General features: G+C 36.5%; 1 protein-coding gene across 2 annotated transcripts; it reads left to right on the top strand.

Annotated features, from left to right (window-relative positions):
* The first annotated feature begins 5,853 nt into the window (after nt 1-5,853).
* chuk (component of inhibitor of nuclear factor kappa B kinase complex) lies at nt 5,854-17,685 on the top strand. Of its 2 annotated transcripts, none has more exons than XM_083538195.1 (22): nt 5,854-5,959; nt 6,658-6,762; nt 7,215-7,309; nt 7,564-7,681; nt 7,800-7,869; nt 7,962-8,050; nt 8,134-8,223; nt 9,598-9,722; nt 10,852-10,959; nt 11,088-11,223; nt 11,315-11,509; nt 11,597-11,699; nt 11,941-12,064; nt 12,171-12,322; nt 12,484-12,545; nt 12,635-12,744; nt 12,829-12,878; nt 13,453-13,561; nt 14,681-14,828; nt 14,919-15,040; nt 15,127-15,226; nt 16,629-17,685. In XM_083538195.1, exons 2-22 carry the CDS (start codon nt 6,658-6,660, stop codon nt 16,683-16,685), a joined length of 2,268 nt encoding a protein of 755 aa, XP_083394321.1. In that variant the 5' UTR covers nt 5,854-5,959; the 3' UTR covers nt 16,686-17,685. The 2 variants fall into 2 exon arrangements, with proteins under 2 accessions (XP_083394321.1, XP_083394320.1); XM_083538194.1 differs by lacking the exon at nt 5,854-5,959 and adding an exon at nt 5,976-6,435.
* The last annotated feature ends 263 nt before the right edge of the window (nt 17,686-17,948 follow it).

Here is a 17,948-nt window from a genome sequence, read left to right as displayed (position 1 = left end):
GGCACAAGTACAAGGAGATGCGGCAGCAGGTGAAGAAGGATGTGGGAAAAGCCTAAGAAAAGGCATATGAGGAGCTGTATGAGAAGTTGGACACTAAGGAAAGAGAAAAGGATTTATACCGATTGGCAGGCAGAGGGACCAAGCGGGGAAGGATATGCTGCATGTTAGAGCAATAAATGATGGAGATGGAAATGTGTTGACTAGTAAGAAGAGGGTGTTGAGAAGATGGAGATAGTATTCTGAGCAGCTGATGAATGAGGAAAATTAGAGAGAGAGAAGGTTGGATGATGTGGAGATGCTAAAGCAGGAAATGGACAGCGCGCCGAGAGAGGAGTTGTGGTATTGTATGAGGAAGTCAGGTGTGTCAGAAAAGTATGTAAGAATGGTGCAGGACATGTAGGACAGTGTGACAGCAATGAATTGTGCAGTAGGAACGACAGACTAGTTTAAGGTGGAGGTTGGATTGCATCAAGGATCGGCTCTAAGCCCTTTTCTGTTTGCAGTGATGATGGACAGGTTGACGGACGAGGTCAGACAGGTGTCTTCGTGGACTATGATGTTTGCAGATGATATTGTGATTTTTGGTGAGAGTAGGGAACAGGTTTAGAAGAGCCTAGATAGGTGGAGGTAGACTGTTGACATTAACTACAGTCCAAACCGATCCTCAAAGCTCCCGTTCTTACTCCGGAATTTCATGGAACCACCCAAGGCGAGTGGCCTCCAAACAAAGAGAACGCTATCCAGAGGCAGGCCTGGACGAAGTGGGAAGATCCATGGAGGGAAGAGGGGTAGGAACAGTGGTCGCTGGAACCTCAGGAGCATGTTTCTGCTGTAGTCTTCATTATTTGCTGTACCAACAAATAGCCTGCACCTTTGGATCTAAGTAGGCATGGAGGATCATATTGGTACAGAAGTTCACTCAGATACTGTGGCGCGAGACTGTTAAGTGCTTTATACATCAGTAGTAGTATTTTATAATCAATGCGAGATTTAATTGGGAGCCAGTGTAGACTAATTAAAACAGGGGTGATGTGGTCATATTTTCTAGATCTAGTGAGGACTCGCTGCTGCATTCTGAAGTAACTGAAGCTTATTTATGCACTTACTTGAACACCCAGACAGTAAAGCATTACAGTAGTCTAATCTAGATGTAACAAAAGCATGAACTAGTTTTTTCTGCATCCTGTAACGACATCATATTTCTAATTTTAGCAATATTTCTAAGGTGAAAGAAGGTGATCCTGGTAATATTATTCACGTGAGCCTCAAAGGAAAGACTAGGGTCAATAATCCCACCAAGGTTTTTGAATGCTGTACACATTGAGATAGAAACACCATCCAGAGATGCTACGTAATCGGAAAATTTACTTCTAGCTACATATGGTCCTAGTAACTTCTGTCTTATCTGAGTTGAGCAGAAGGAAGTTATCAAGCATCCACTGTCTATTGTCCTTTACGCACTCCTCAACATTGTTAAGCTGATCTCTCTCATCTGGCTTTGCTGAAATATACAGCTGTGTATCATCAGCATAGCAATGGAAGCGAATACTATGTTTATGTATAATTTCACCCAGAGGCGGCATATATATAAAGATAAAAGCAGTGAGCCTAAGACAGATCCTTGCGGAACACCGAACTTTACCTCAGAGAGTGTGGACAACTCACCATTTACATCAACAAACTGATAGCGATCGGTCAAATAAGACCTAAGCCAGGAAAGAGCTGTTCCCTTTATTCCGACAACGTCTAGCAAGCAGTATAGTATGATCAATGGTGTCAAAAGCTGAACTAAGGTTTAGCAAAACAAGTAAAGATACAAAATCCTAAACAGAGGCCAATAACAGGTAATTTGCCACCTTAAATAGCGTTGTCTCTGTGCTATGATGAGGCCTAAATCCTGACATTTTATAAATGTGATTCCTAAGTGGATGTGAGGTTGATGATTTTGATGAGGAAATAAATTGAATTAAGTCATTCTCTTGAATAAGAATAAAACTTTTTAAATGATTGTCTCTTATAATTACACTGCTGTCTACAGGGTTATTTGTAAAATAGTTTGTATTTATATTAATCATCTGAATTTCTTGCCTGATGTTTTCAACTTTATTATTAAAAACGTTCATGAAATCATTACTACCTATTAATGGTGTGCATGTTAGTGCAGTGCTTTTATTTCCTGTTACTTTTGCTACCATGCTGAATAAAAATCTAGCATTATGCTTGTTATTTTCTATGAGGGTGGAGAAATATGCTGATCTAGCAGCACTAAAAGATTTTCTATAATTTAGGAGGCTCTCCTTCTATTATTTGAAATACTGTAAAACTTTGTTTGACCCCATTTGCATTCTAATTTCCGAGTGGTCTGTTTTAAGGTGCGCATATGATCAATATACCACTGTGCTAGCACATTGATTCTAGGTATTCAGTGGCACAGTCAAGCTCTACGGGGTCAGACGGAGATCTAATTAATATCGTCATTTCCGGAAGATTATTGATCAAACTTGCTGCTGCAGCTGATGTATATGTACGCTTTACACGGTAACTTGGTGAGGTACTAATCCAATGACTAAGCAGATTTTGAAAGAGATAAGGTAATGGTCTGAAATAGCTTCAAACTGTGGAATTATGATTAAATCTTTTATTTTGAATTCAAATGTTAATAACAAATCAAGAGTGTGTCCGCCGCTATAAGTGGGTCCTATAACATTCTGATTAATTCCAACTGAATCTAGAATGGACACAACTGCTGATCTTAAGGAGTCTTCCTGATTATCAAAATGAATATTAAAGTCACCAACTATTAATGCTTTGTCTAAAGAAGTACGGTAGCTAAATTTGTGATGAAATCTTCAAATTCTTTGAGAAAATCAGAGTAGGGCCCTGGGGGTCTATAAATAAAAATTAATAGAATTGACTGACTAGACCTACTTTTGGACACTAAATATTTGATGTTCTTGTAAACAACTTCAAATGTTTTACATTTGTGTTTAGTCTTTTGTGTGGCGCTTAATTATTATAAATAGCTGCGACTCCACCTATTCTGCCATTTAGACAGGGCTGGTGTATGGAACTATACCCAAGAGAACTCGCTTCATTTAATGCTACATATTCATTTGGTTTAATCCACGTTTCTATCAAACACATTACTTTAAACTCTTGGTTGGTAATAATTTCGTTTATAATAAGCGCTTTTTGACGTGAGAGATCTAATATTCAACAATCCTATATTTAGATCAGAGGTGCTGGCTGTGCATTCAGTCCTATTTAATTTAATGTTAATCAGGTTACATAAACAGACTTTCTGAGAATTCCTAAATTGTCGGGGGATAGACACAGTCTCAATTTGGTGGATCCTGAGTGATGACTCAGTGCAGCTAGCAGACAATCGGTTTAGCCTGTCTGTCTGCTCCCTGGCCTTGGCTCTGGACACTCACTTGTTTACTAGTGCTGTTCTGAGACTATGACCTATACTACAAGAAATGAGAGCAGCACCTTCCCGAGTGGGATGGATACTGTCCCGCCCTAACAGGCCAGCCTTGCCTTCAAAACTGCTCCAAATATTTATGAAGCCCACATTGTTTTTGGAGCACCACTGGGACATCAAGCAGTTTAGCGACCATAACCTGCTGTAGGCTACATCGCCACGTCACATTGGGGTGGGGCCAGAGCATGTAACTACTTCGGACATTGCCTTCACTAATTTACACACCTCTATAATATTACTCTTAGTAACCTCTGGCTGTCGAAGGCATATATTATTAGCTCATGTGTAAAAAAAAACTATCTTAGAGAACCTGTGCTTTCCTAAAAACCTAAGCTGACCTGCTATGTCCGGCGCCCTGGCTCTCGCTATACACATGACCTGTGCTGCTGGTGCCTCTAAAGGTCTAGCTTATTTCATGTGCCTCAGAATAGAGTCTCCTACCAGAGCTCTTTCAGGTTTCTCAGCGGGTGCTTCACTGAGGAGAGCAAACCTGTTGGACACGTAAAGCGGAGAAGAATGGTGCTCCCGTGGAGAGCCTTAGCATTAGCTTTGGCTTAGCGAGTATGCCGCCAAGACGTCACCCACTCGCTCCGCTGCGAGGGCTTTAATACCGGAGTTGGTGGAATGCTAACTCCACCTAGGGCATCCAGACTTTCCCCTACCGAACCTGGACTGCTCTTGCTCTCACTACCTCTGGATGCACTCCTTTAATGCTAAGATCTTCTTTGTCAAAGAGCAAACTAACTTACACTTCTCACAGATAAAATTATCGCTAGCAACGGAGAAAGACTGACTAAACATGTCACACTTCACATACTGAATGAGCTGGATGCTCACCATAGCAGAAAAATTGCGTACTTTAATGTGGTTCTATAGTGTGTGTTCGTAGTTCTGGTGGAAATGGTCTCCACTCACTGCTTTCAAACTCTCAAACAGGAAATAAAGCACTCTTTCAAAAGCAAAAAGAGAAGAAACTGAGCCAACAGAAAGTAGAGGATGCAGCATAATAATGGAGAGTGTGTTAGAGAAGTGAAGAAAAGAGTTCGGGCAGGGTGGAGTGAGTTGAGAAGAGTGGCAGAAGTGCTTTTTGATAGTAGGGTATCTGCAAGAGTGAATGGGAAAGTTTATAGGACTGTGTTGAGACCTGCGATGTTGTATGGTTTAGAGACAGTGGCATTGACTAAAAGACAGGAGGCGGAGCTGGAGGTAGCAGAGCTGAAGATGTTAAGGTTTTCATTGGGAGTGACGAGGATGGACAGGATTAGAAACAAGTTTATTAGAGGGACTGCACATGTAGGACGTTTTAGGGGCAAAGTGAGGGAGGCCCGATTGAGATGGTTTGGACATTTGAGAAGAGGGCAATAGGGTATATCGGTAGGAGAATGCTGAGGATGGAGACACCAGGAAGGAGGAAAAGAGGAAGGCCAAAATGGAGATTCATAGATGTGGTGAAGGAACACATGCAGCTAGTTGGTTTGATAGGGGGCAGGACCGAGTAGTATAAATACGGATGATCCGCTGTGGCGACCCTTGATGGAACATTAATCAATGTATGATTTCAGGTATGAACATCCCCTGGAAACTTTAACAGCTTTAAACACATTGTAACTGGTTAAACCAACCCACAGACAACTGATTATTATTATTATTATTATTATTATTATTCTGCTATAATGAGAAACATGTTTCATTCATTTACTCGTTATCTGTTGTCATTTATGCATAGTAATCGTTTCAATGGAAGTGTTTTACATTTTTATTTGGAATTTCCTTTTCTTGTTAATGCTATTCATTTGGTAAGATTGGTTGAAGGGGAAATTGTGTCAGTGAACATAGAACAAAAGCTAGAGAAGTGAATTTATCTTACTGGTGTTAAGGATGGTTCCACAATAACATCCTAAAATGGATTAATAATGAATAGACATTCAGTGTCAACCAGATTAGAATTGGTTCCTCTTCTGAGCCTGATCTTGATCATGGTTTCCTCCTCATATCACCACAGAGAGTTTATCCTTGCCACTGTCCCCACTGGTTTCCTTATTGGAGATAAACTAATATGGGCTAAATTATGATGCTGAGATGTCTATTTCCTGTCTATTTACTTGTGTAAAGTCCATTGTTTAAAATACAAATAAAATTAAACTGAATTAAATGTAATAGAATTTCATAATTTTACACATAACAGTGCAAACTTTATTTCTAAATAAAGGTAAGTTTAGGTAAGTAAGGTGTTTAGTGCACAATTAACTTACAGTAATGTGTTCAAACAGACGTGGTTTAGGAAAGACCCAGATTCTGACGCACTCTTGTAACGCAAAATCCTGCTTGTACACTGACCAGCACACGTCACACAAACCCGTTATCGTTATCTAGTCGCGACGCTCATCTGATCCGAAATCAGTCCAGCTTCTCTTCAGCAGCGACAAAAGACTTTATTTTTGAAAAGGAAAACTGGCTCCAGATCAGCTACACAAGGTAACGCGACGCATGCGCATTACACTTGTTTCGCTTTTCGACTCGGGTATTAACGTTAGCTAGGTAGCTTTTCTGCGGTGTTGTTATAAACAGTGTGCAGTAGAGTTTTCTTTTATTCTCGCATTGATTTATACTTAGTTTGGGACTAATCTTTATCGTGAAGGGCTTTTGTTTGACAAATGGTGTCATGGGAAGTAGACATCGCTAGCTAGGTGGTTAGTTGTCTTTAGCATCTTTGCTAATTGTCTGGCTGCGGGGCGTAACATTAAGTTGTTTACGTAGAGCTTTCTAATTCAGCTATTTGTTTTTTTCTGTTTAAACTTACACTTCAAATGACTTGCTGTATAATCAAAATGAAATGGATATCGTAGTTATTTTCTATCAAGCAACACCTTCAATTGTTAAGTTCTTTAAATTTCGACGGTACATTCGGCTGCTTTCATCTAGCTAGCAACACAGACTCTAGCTTAGCAAGGGTAAGATCATGTTAGCTGGCTTTGACCAGCTAGCATTGACATTAAGTCTAATATATTATAAGGAGAATGTTTGGTGATAGCTGTGTGTAATAACGACTCAGTTGCTGGTAACATGTTAGTAAACATGTAATTAAAACCAGCATTTTCAGTTTTCAGAGGCAATTGTATGAAATGTGTGCTTTCTCAAATCCATGAGAGATGATTTCTTTCTGCTGTGAATAGATGGAGAAACCTCCTTTCAAACAGACTCAAATCTGTGGATCTTGGTTAATGAAAGAGAGATTGGGAACCGGTGGATTTGGTCATGTCTATTTGTATCAGCATCAGGTGTGTCATTTAGATCTGATTTATTTGCCCTTTCTTTCCTTTCAACATTGAACTCAACCGGGTCTAATTCGATTAGTGTGTGACTTTGTTTTTCTGTTTTTGATTTGATACTGTTTAGTGCTGTGCAGACACTAATTTGTGCCAGATTATTTTGTATTTCAGAAAAATATCAGAGGCACACACGTAAAGCGTTTTTCTTTTTCGGATGAAAGATGTGTGTTGTTTCTGTCAACAGCAAAAATAATATTCATAAAACATATCAAGGTTTTGGATTAGAACATTTCTAATCCTTTCTGATCTAAGCCCCTGGTACTGATATTTTGTATTGAATCTATACACCCTGAAATGTATTTTTTTAAATAAACAGAGCCTTTTGTATATATATTTTCTGTGTGTAAACATGTAATTAAGGCCAATGCAGTAAGCAAATTGTGTATTGGTATTTTATACAGGAATCATCAGAGAAAATTGCTGTAAAACTCTGTCGGCTCGAACTCAATGCGAGGAACAAAGATCGATGGAGTCGAGAGATCCAGATAATGAAAAAGTATGTGTGTGTGTATATATATATATATATATATATATATATATATTTATATATATATATATATATATATATATATATATATATATATATTTATATATATATATATATATATATATATATATATATATATATATGTGTGTGTGTGTGTGTGTGTGTGTGTGTATATATATATATATATATATATATATATATATATAAAATGGAACTGCTGCTTAGTTTTTGAAACATATTCAGCACTGAATTTCTCTTGGCAGGTTGAACCACCTAAATGTGGTGACTGCAAGGGATGTACCTGAAGAGATGAAACACATTGCCTTGAATGACTTGCCCCTTTTAGCCATGGAGTACTGTTCCAGGGGAGACCTTCGTAAGGTGCCCTGATCCATTAGTTTATTTTGCCTTAATCATCTTATTCAGGTTATTATAATCAGTTTTGAAAAAAAGGTCTCTTTTTGATTTTTCTGTTATCTAATTTCTTTTTTTATTGTAGTTATTAAGCAAACCTGAGAATTGCTGTGGACTAAAAGAAAGCGAGGTGCTATCCTTACTCAATGACGTCGGTAATGTATTCCCATTTGAGACAACATTTTTCATGATTTGCCGTGTATCATATTAATTTATGTGGAGCTAATGTCATTTTTTGTATTAACAGGTTCAGGAATTCAATATCTTCATGCAAACAAAATTATCCACAGAGACTTAAAGCCAGAGAATATTGTACTTCAGGAAATCAATGGAAAGGTATCTATCTGCTTGTTTGTTTATTTGTTTGTATATATGAACATATATGAAAATGTTCTGACTCTGGGTATTTTTGTTTTTAGCTGGTCCACAAGATAATAGACCTGGGCTATGCAAAAGATTTGGATCAAGGGAGCCTTTGCACTTCGTTTGTGGGTACTCTGCAGTATCTTGTAAGTCCCTAAGGGTAATTTATGAACATGAATGCCCCCAAAACATGGTTCTGAAATAAAACAAGCAACATATTTATACATTTGGTGTATCAGTAATGTCTGATGTACACAATTCTGCTTTTTGCTCTATAGAACTTGTTTGTTTGGTTTTTAGTCCTGTTACAGGCCCCTTACATTTACACTTACTTTTACAGCATTTAGATGATGTCCTTATCTATAGTAACTTACAGAAGGGCTGAGAGTTCTCTATTCAAAACATATCTTTGAGTTAGTTTAGTAGAATATCATGTTAGAACTTTTTCCATTATTAGTTTTTAAAACGTGAAGCAAATGTAGTAAAAGATGAATAATAATATTACTAATAGCACATTGTCACAATGTCTAGCTTATTTTACATCACAGGAATAAATGGTAGTATATCTGAAAGCATTTGTCCTTCACAAATTAAATGAATTCAATTCATTCAATTAATTTTTATCAGTATAGCACTTTTAACAATGAACATTGTCTCAAAGCAGCTTTACACAGATAATGTGGTGATAAAAAGAATCTGGGTTGCACCCAATGTCCATTTATTACAGATAAATGATGTTGCGGGGTGCAGTTATGGTGATCAGAAGCAAACTGCAGTCCTGAGTCAGTGTAGCAGACTGTTGACATTAACTACAGTCCAAATCCAAATCCTCAAAGCTCCTGTTCTTACTCAGTAATTTTCAATGGAACCCCAGGGCATTGATGAGAAACCGTCCCCAGCTGCACAGAGTGACCCCGAATCGAAGAGAACACTATCCAGAGGCAGGCCAGAACAAATTTCCACTAAATTGTGTAGTTTTTGCAGCCTTTGGGGTAAACTGCACTGTGTGTAAACTGCAATGCTACAAAATGTGTTAAAATATTCATCCACTCAAAGCTTAGAGTAGCATTTTTTTTAAACCAGAATTTCAAAATAAATTTTTTTCATGTTGCTTAATATTATTATTATTATTATTTATTTTTTTAGGTTAATGAAATCTGAAGGAGATAATCTTTGTGGTAGAACATATCTGCTTCATCTGTATCATGATCGCGCCTCTGACAGCTTTTTAACAAGCTGTGATATGTGAAGAAATAATTTCCATTTAAAGTTTTAAAAAGTGTACATGTGACAGTCTCTTCCTTTTTTCTTTAACTAGCCCACATAATGAGTCCTTAATGCAGCGTCCTACACCTTTTAATCAATAGGGTTATCTGAAGCAATGCTAGTTCAATTTCATACTATTTTTTGTTGTCTTATAAAATACTGACTAGCGATAAAGTACAGAACCATTAATCACTATTAAATTAAGCAGTTGTTTAAACACAATCCAGTAACTGGTTTCATCTGATTTGTTTCAGGCCCCTGAGTTATTTGAGAGCAAACCCTACACAGTCACTGTGGACTACTGGAGCTTTGGCACAATGATCTTCGAATGTAGTTGCGGTTTTCGTCCATTTTTACATAACCTGCAACCTGTGCAATGGTATGTGGCAATTTCACATGACTGTTAAACTGGATCGTGGGAGAATTTAAGAATCTAAAAACTCCTTTCTTCTGTAATTTAGTCTTGTTACTTATGTTGTGTCTGGGATACTGATATTGCTCATGTTGCCAGGATGTTATGTAAACAGTTGTTCACTGCCTTTTGCTCTATAGTTATTTTAAAGCTGCATAACAAAAATTTTAAATATTTTCAGGTGCTCCAAAACGTAAATGAACAGTGCAGGGATTTTATTTTAAATCCACTGTATGATATACCAATATTCCAACATGTCAGGGGTTGTAAATGACCCTGAAAAGACTTACTGAGCATGAAATACTCAAACTAGCCCATCTGGTATTAGAGTCCATGTAACGATCAATATCATCATTCATATCTTTGATTTGAACATTAACCTGTCTCTGTATAATTCTATGCATTGTGATGTAACATGACTGTCTGATCAGATAACTGCATAAATGAGCAGGTGTACAGGTGCTTTAAATTGAGTTTGCGAGTGGTACATCCTCAAAGCCAGAGATTTTGTCTGGGTTGCAGTAAAAAAAAATGTTTAATTTACCAACATACCAGTATGTGTTAAAACAGATAATCACCTCATCAACAAGATGATCAGTAACCACATCCTTTGAGATATATGATCTTTACTGAGAAGTGTGTGCGTGTGTGTGTGTGTAAGAACAGATGACACAACAGCTCATTGTATCTACATCCCTATTTCTAATATTACCAAGCTACATGTGATTACTCAATATAGCTTTTTAGAGTATGTTCTATCTAGCTGTAAATATATCTGTACAAGTATACACAAATGGTGCATGAAGGATAATTGTGTTATGATTTAGAAATGGTTTCATGTAATTTATTATGAGTACAGTAAGCTTCAGTATTGTAGAACCAGTTAAATTGTAAGTTCAGTTCACTGTTAATTTACTTCCCAGTTACTGTTTGAAACACACCATTCCCAATTGGTGTAATAATTATATATTAAATAAAAAAACCTGGTCATTGATTGAATTGGAAAGTGAAAAAGCATTAAAAACTAAATTTTCTAAAAGCTTACACTAACACCTTTTGTGCATTTGTAGTCACCCTCATTGTTATTTTGCTCCAGGACAAGCAAAGTACGTAACAAAGGCCCAAAGGACATCATGGCGATAGAGGATATGAATGGAGAAGTCCGGTTTTCAACTCACCTTCCTTACCCTAATAATCTCAGCAGGTAAAGTATAGCTAACCTAATGTTTGACCTAAAGTGTGAAACATCTTTCATCTGGATGTCTGTAATCTTAAAAGTCAAAATGGGTAATGCTAATGATTTTTTTTTTCTTTTTTTTTTTTTACAATTAGCACGCTGTTGGAGCCTTTGGAGTGTTTGTTACAGTTGATGCTAAAGTGGGATCCAGTTCAGAGGGGAGGAGTGATAAATTCTGATAATAAACAACCACAATGCTTTGCACAACTTGAGCAAATACTGAATATGAAGGTTGGTTCATCACAATACTTGTGCTCTTTTGAGTAATTAGTTAATGTTGCCAGCAGATGGCACTCTTTGGCTAATATATGTTTGTTTTTAGGTCGTGCACATCTTGAATATGACTACAACCGCGGTTCATTCTTTCCGTCTGGGCACTGAGGAGACCCTTCACTCGCTACAGCAGAGCATTGAGAATGTGACAAAAATTGATCAAGGGAATCAAGAGCTTCTGCAGGAAACAGGAGTCATGCTGGACCCCAGAAAGCCTGCGGCACAATGCGTTCTGGATGGAGTCGTAAGAGTGTTCTTGGTTTTCTTTTTTGTCTTTTCGATTTAGCTTGAGTCTCATCTGATTCATTGCTCTTTCACCTTTTGGTATCAGAGAGGATGGGACAGCTACATAGTGTATCTGTTTGATAAGAGCCTCACCAAGTACAATGGACCATTTACTGCCAGGCCTCTTCCAGAGAGTGTGAACTTCATCGGTGGGTATACCAAGAAATTTGGATATTTGCGATTTTGTAGTATTAAGATTTAATTATTACTTTTACTCTCAGTGGTTGTTATTAATTCAGATTAAAATGCTTTATGAAATAAAATAAAAAATACAAGGGCAAAAATTTTTGTTTTCACATGTCTCTGCTTTAACATGAGTTTTTTATTGTATACATTTTTGTCAATATGACCATTGTTTTTTTTGGGGTTTTTTTTTTTTTTCATTTTCAGTACGTGAGACCAAGACCCAGCTTCCCTTGAATTCCCTTAAGAAGGTTTGGGGTGAGGCAGTGAGCTACATTTGTGGCCTCAGGGAGGACTACAGCCGCCTTTTCCAGGGCCAAAGAGCTGCCATGTATGACAAGTATAGTTTAACATGTTCCATATCCACATGCTAAGGTTTTATAATCTCAGGCTTGACTATTTATTTTCTTTTCCTGTTCCTATGTACATTTTTATAGGTTGAGCCTTCTTCGCTACAACACCAACCTCACTAGATACAAGACTCTGATGTTTTCATGTTCACAGCAGTTAAAAGCCAAGCTTGATTTCTTTAAAAGTAGTATCCAGTATGATCTGGAGAAGTACAGTGATCAGATGCAGTATGGAATATGTAAGTCCTTGATATTTTAATTGAGAGGCTACAATAATTATTTTACCTGGATATTTTTATGATTGTATATATTTGTTTTTGTTTGCATTTCTACTTGGGTGCACTGTATACAAAATACAGTAAATAAAGCATGATTTGAAACCTTTCTGTATTCTTTCTAGCTTCTGAAAAAATGCTAAAGGCATGGCAGGACAATGAAGAAAAAGCTGCTGCATTTGGACAGGTATATTTACAACGTAGATTTGATTTTTAAAACTGTTACAATGACAGATCATGACTAAAGGTTGTGTTTTTTTTTTGTTTTTTTTTAAGGTTGCAGAGATTGCTCATCTAGATGAAGAGATTATGGCCTTGCACTCTGAGATTGTGGAGCTTCAGAGAAGTCCTTATGCTCGGCGCCAAGGAGATGTCATGGAGCAGCTGTAAATCTTTAATTATTATTATTATTTTTTGTTACAAATTTGTCTTTTTTTCTTTTCCATAACATTTTCTTTCTTTCTTTCTAGTGAGGAGAAAGCCATTGAACTTTACAAACAGCTGAAAGCTAAATGTAAAAGTAAGTATTTTTATGACCACTTTGAATAAAATGTGTCTATTGAAAAACTACACGATATAAAATTGTGATGTTAGACATTTGGTAAGGCTTTTGAGTGAAGTAAAATGCTTAGTAATCTGTTAGATAATTGTCATGTATTATAGGTGCTTATGAATATGTATGATGATTTTACTTTCAAAACAAGAAATCAGGGAGGGAGCATTTTGAAACACTGATTTTTACTTTAGCCAGATGTATTCCAGGTACCACACATCCAGCTGGAGAAAAACAGTAAATGTATATACAGCTCTATAAACAGGTCCACCATCTTTTAACAGAGGGATAATTTATAAAGGGAATAACTTTTGGGATCTAACTCAAAACTCTACAAATGAGCCATGTGTGATGCTAACCAGCTCTTAATTGATATCTGACTTTTGTTTATAGATGGCAGGATGCATTGAACAAATACTAAATTACTCAGAATATATTTTCCTATTTCTTATTAGTCTTACAATATATACAAAATATGAACACTACTGGTACCTTTTTTATTTTATGTGCACTTTAACGTTTATATTCTTGTTCTCTGCAGTGAATGACTCTCAGCATGGCTACAGTGACAGTTCTGAGATGGTCAAAGTAATTGTCCAGACAGTACAGAATCAAGACAAAGTATTGAAGGATCTCTATGCACATCTTAGGTAAAAAATTAAAGACATTCTTTATTTGGAAATAAAAACATACAAGAAGTAAAAGGTTTACTAAAAAGCTGTAAGGGGCATTGCAATGTTGCATTCATTTTTGTTATTTATCTTTTTAAATGTTTATCTGCATACCAACATCAGTGCCATTTTAAAGTGAAAGGAAAAGATTACATCAGAATGGCAACACATGCAACAGAGCAAATACAGAACATGGTTTTTTTTTGTTCTTGCTGGAGCCATGATAAACTCTACCTGTTTCAAATGGTAGTTCAAAAGTATGTACATTACAATGATATATGCAGATATAAAATATTTGCAATGGGATTACTTGTTTTGCACAATATGGAAAAACATCTTCAGGGAACAAAAAAGAATTTCATATTGAGGTATGAAAGATGTCACAAATTTGATCTTTTGTAGATTTATTTTGACATTTTGCCTGAAACCAATGCACATGTTTTCTATATGACTAACATGTTCTGTAATCAGGGCACTAACCACTGAGCTCAGAATGGTCAAGCTCTGAGTGCATGGATAAGAATTGCAAACATATAAAGAAAAGCCTGTGCTTTAGTCAAAAGGGAAATCATATACCAGATACCAAACACCAGAGGAATAACCTGAACATAATGCAAAAGTGCATTGTGCTTTGACTATTACCTAAACATCTAAATGCTTCTAACTGAATTAAAAAGTATATTCACTAAGATGTGTTAGTATGAAACCTTTGACACTGATGCACATTAAATGACAAAAGTTTGTGGACAACTAAAAATCACCTCAATACCTTTTAGGTATCCCATTGCAGATTTTGCTGGAACTTCCACTATTTATGGAAGCCTGTTCTCCAGATTTTTGTATGTGCTCTTTGAGGTTGAGGTCACATCCCTTTGCAGGCAACTGAAATTCCTTCTGAAAAGATTTATGCAGAAGAGCATTGTCATGACAAAACATGTTTAGACCATAATTTAAAAGAATTCGTAGTTCAACCGTTTGGAGAAGACCCCAAAGACTTATGGGTGTAATGGTGAAGTGTCTAAAAACATATTGTATTTACAACTAAATGTATTCATATTCAATTAAATCTTATGTGTCATTTTATGATTTCCTTAACAGTAAAATTCTGCAGAGCAAGCAGAAGATTATTGAATTGTTCCCGAAGATTGAAAAGACTCTGGAGAACATTAAGGAGGCGGATGGCATTGTTATGCAGATGCAGATGAAACGACAGAGGGAGTTCTGGCATTTACTAAAAATTGCATGTGTGAGTATTGCACTTGAACCAATTTCACATGTTCAGCTGCTTCATAATGGTGCAGAGATAAGTAAACTGTAAATGTGTGTATTCCTGCAGGCACAGAATACCACTCGTAGCCACAGTGCAGATGTATCCCCTTGTGTCTCGGCCTGGTATCAGAATGCTCAGCAGTCCTGCTCTCCGTGCCTGCCCGTGTCTCTGCCTTCACCACCTGACACGTAATTCCTCACTGCACACGTTCAGTTCACATAGAACCAGCTGTGAGTTTTACTCTATAATTAACTTTAATAATTATGTTTTTCAGTGAAACGGTCAACTATCTACTGGAGGAGAATCAAAAGTACTTAAACCAGCTTACAAGCCTGCTGCAGGAGACATCTGAGGAGAAAGCAGAGAGTATAGTGGTGAGTTCAAACTCTTTACTTTGTTTTGTCATCCAAGATGTATATTTAAGTAGTTATTAGTGTTAGTCCAAACAGTGAGCAAATGTGAATGCACAATAAAAAATTAACAGTGGTATATGTAATGAAAATCTGGTGATGGTGCACCTAACAATAATGGACGCAACAATATATTCAACCATTAATAAATCAGTAGCTATTTGCAATATATTGTTTGACCTGCAGCTATACTTGGCAACCCTTACATGTTTTCTTTTTAATGATGGAAATGTAGTAACAATACAAGTCACATTATAAGTCTCATCACATTGTCTAAGATAGAGGTACCCAAATGAAGGCTAAATAATCATACTTGATACTTGGGTGAAAGTAAATTAGCATTAAACCAAACTGTATTATAGTCAAATAAAAGTTATGGGTCCTGTCACGGTTATTAAATCATTTGATTTGATGATAATTATAAATAAATAAAACAAATCAATACATATACATTATTGATGGCCGCAGCTGATGGCCAACATATGATTCTTTTTTTTCCCCCTCTGCATGCCATAAAATCCAAATCGTAAAAAGACGTGATACAGAAAATTGCTTAAATTAAATATTTATATCACAACACAAGCCTCTCCAATCAGTGCACTGGTTACCAGGTTTTTGTACCTGTGCCTACATGTAGCCTAAATTACAGCTGTTTGAAAGCTTAATAACAATACAATTCCAAAAAGTTCTTTTTTATTACATTTTCTAAATGTTATTCTCATTCTCTCTATTATTCTCTCTCTCACTCCAAAAGCAGCATCATATTTAACCAATGAAATATACTAGTCTAGATTAAAAACGAATATTTAAGAACCTAAAATCCGGTAAAGGCCCTGTCTCGGCTGATTCTGCATGTTGAATCAGCGGCGGAGCTCGTCGGCGAGAACGAGAATCCGATTGGCTAATTAGCTTAGCGAATGAGCACACAGAAGAAAACACGGCATGCTCTTGTCTTTGCAACTTAGCAGACATAATTTGAAAAAAACCTACACAAATCCGTTAGTAACGCACGCGGCTGGCAGAAACGCTGCTTGCTTTAAAATCGTACAGTTGTAGCTCTTCCGTTTTCCTTGTTTGGATGTTGAAAACAGACTACTGCCCCCCCGCTATTATGAGAGAGTTATGTTGTTTTATGCAAGGTGCAGAACGAATAATAAAACCATAATAAAATCTTAGGCAATTGTTGTGCTATGAAACCTGTGAATATTAGAATTTGTATACAGGTGGAATATTGTCAACTGCTTTAACAATGATCATAGTCATTAATTATTAATAATTAGATTGTTTAATTATTGCTGGCGTGGCTCTGAAAAACGTTATCTGTAATTTGTCTCTGTGTTTGTGTTTCTGATTCTGTTTAATACAGGAGCAAGACTGGAGCTGGACTAAGTATGAAACCCTGTTTGCAAAATTACGTTTATAAGTTTAATTCATACTATGATATTCTTCACCTGCATGGATTTCTGTTGCCACTTATGGGTTTTCATGATAGTAATCTATCAAATTCATGTTTTATAGTGCAGTAGCAACATAATGACGTGCACATATAATGATGGCTTTTTTTTTTACTGGAAAAATGCCACCATACACAAGCAAATTGTATCCATACACTTTTAAAACATTGTTCTTTATCCAGGCCTCAGGCCATGTCAGAGCACCCAGATTGTGATTCTGTTCCTCACACGAGCAAAATAAAAAAAAAGAACATGTGTGGACTGTTCTGGTGGCCATGAGAACTGGTCTGAGAACCACTGCTTTAAATACACAAGTATTTATTTATTATAAATAAATAAATCTCCTCTGTATGGGCTGGTTGTATGTGGAATTGGTGTCTTTTTATTGTTCAGCATCTGCACTTTAGAGGCTCACTGTGAATGTTGGATCGTCAGGAGTGATAATCTTGAAAGTCAAAATTATTGAATAAAAGAAGACAGAATTGTACCAACAAAGCTGACTGAATCTAGCCCCAGGAAGCTGTTTATAATAAAAAATGCTCTTTCTATCTATGAATTAAAATTTTGTCCATTACTACATGCCCACGAGTGGCAAGTTGTTGTGTGGGTGTGGAGTAGGAACCTGAAGGTGCTGAATTTTTTTTTTTTTTTTTTTTTTTTCTCTCTCTTCTTTTTGGGTAAATGGAAGAAGTGTCATAGTGTCATCAGTGCAATGCCTGTAGAAAGGCCTGTTTAGTGTCAGTTTGGGGATTTAAGAGTATCACTATATTAATCTTGGTTCTCTGTTGTTTTTGAAACTAAGCTCTTTTTGATAATCAGCTCTACACAGACGGTTGATGGATTTTCAATTCATTATGTATTTCATCAGACAATGTTTGACACCTACTGATAAGTTGTAAAATTTTAACTGAAATGTTTTTTGGTTTATTGTACATTACAAATAAAAGTAATAAAATTGTTTTAATGTCATTTATTGGTGGCTGTGTTTCAAAGAATGTTGTTCTCAGACCCTGTGAAAGTCAAAGTCAATGCTAAGCATTCAAGTCTGGAAAAAGTTGTATGAAATTGGATCATTTGTTTAATGACAATGAAGTGATAAACTATTTGTGTCAGACATTCTTAAAGAGTAAAATCTAGGAATTGTGAACTTGTCATGTCTGTTCACCTATCATCTCACTCAACATAAAACATCTGTATATAGTCAGGAGATCTACTATTACTCTGTATTAACA

This window comes from Silurus aristotelis (genome assembly GCF_946808225.1).
Source record: "Silurus aristotelis genome assembly, chromosome: 4".
Classification (NCBI taxonomy): domain Eukaryota; kingdom Metazoa; phylum Chordata; class Actinopteri; order Siluriformes; family Siluridae; genus Silurus; species Silurus aristotelis.
The sequence above is the reverse complement of the archived record's forward strand: the minus strand, read 5'-3'. Positions and strand labels throughout refer to the sequence as shown.

Bases quoted from the DNA above. Each gene is read 5' to 3' on its own strand.
- chuk (XM_083538195.1), top strand. From the start codon at position 6,658: ATGGAGAAACCTCCTTTCAAACAGACTCAAATCTGTGGATCTTGGTTA. The intron at 6,763-7,214 runs GTGTGTCATTTA...TATTTTATACAG, and splicing joins TCTATTTGTATCAGCATCAG to GAATCATCAGAGAAAATTGC. The intron at 11,224-11,314 runs GTTGGTTCATCA...GTTTGTTTTTAG, and splicing joins AGCAAATACTGAATATGAAG to GTCGTGCACATCTTGAATAT.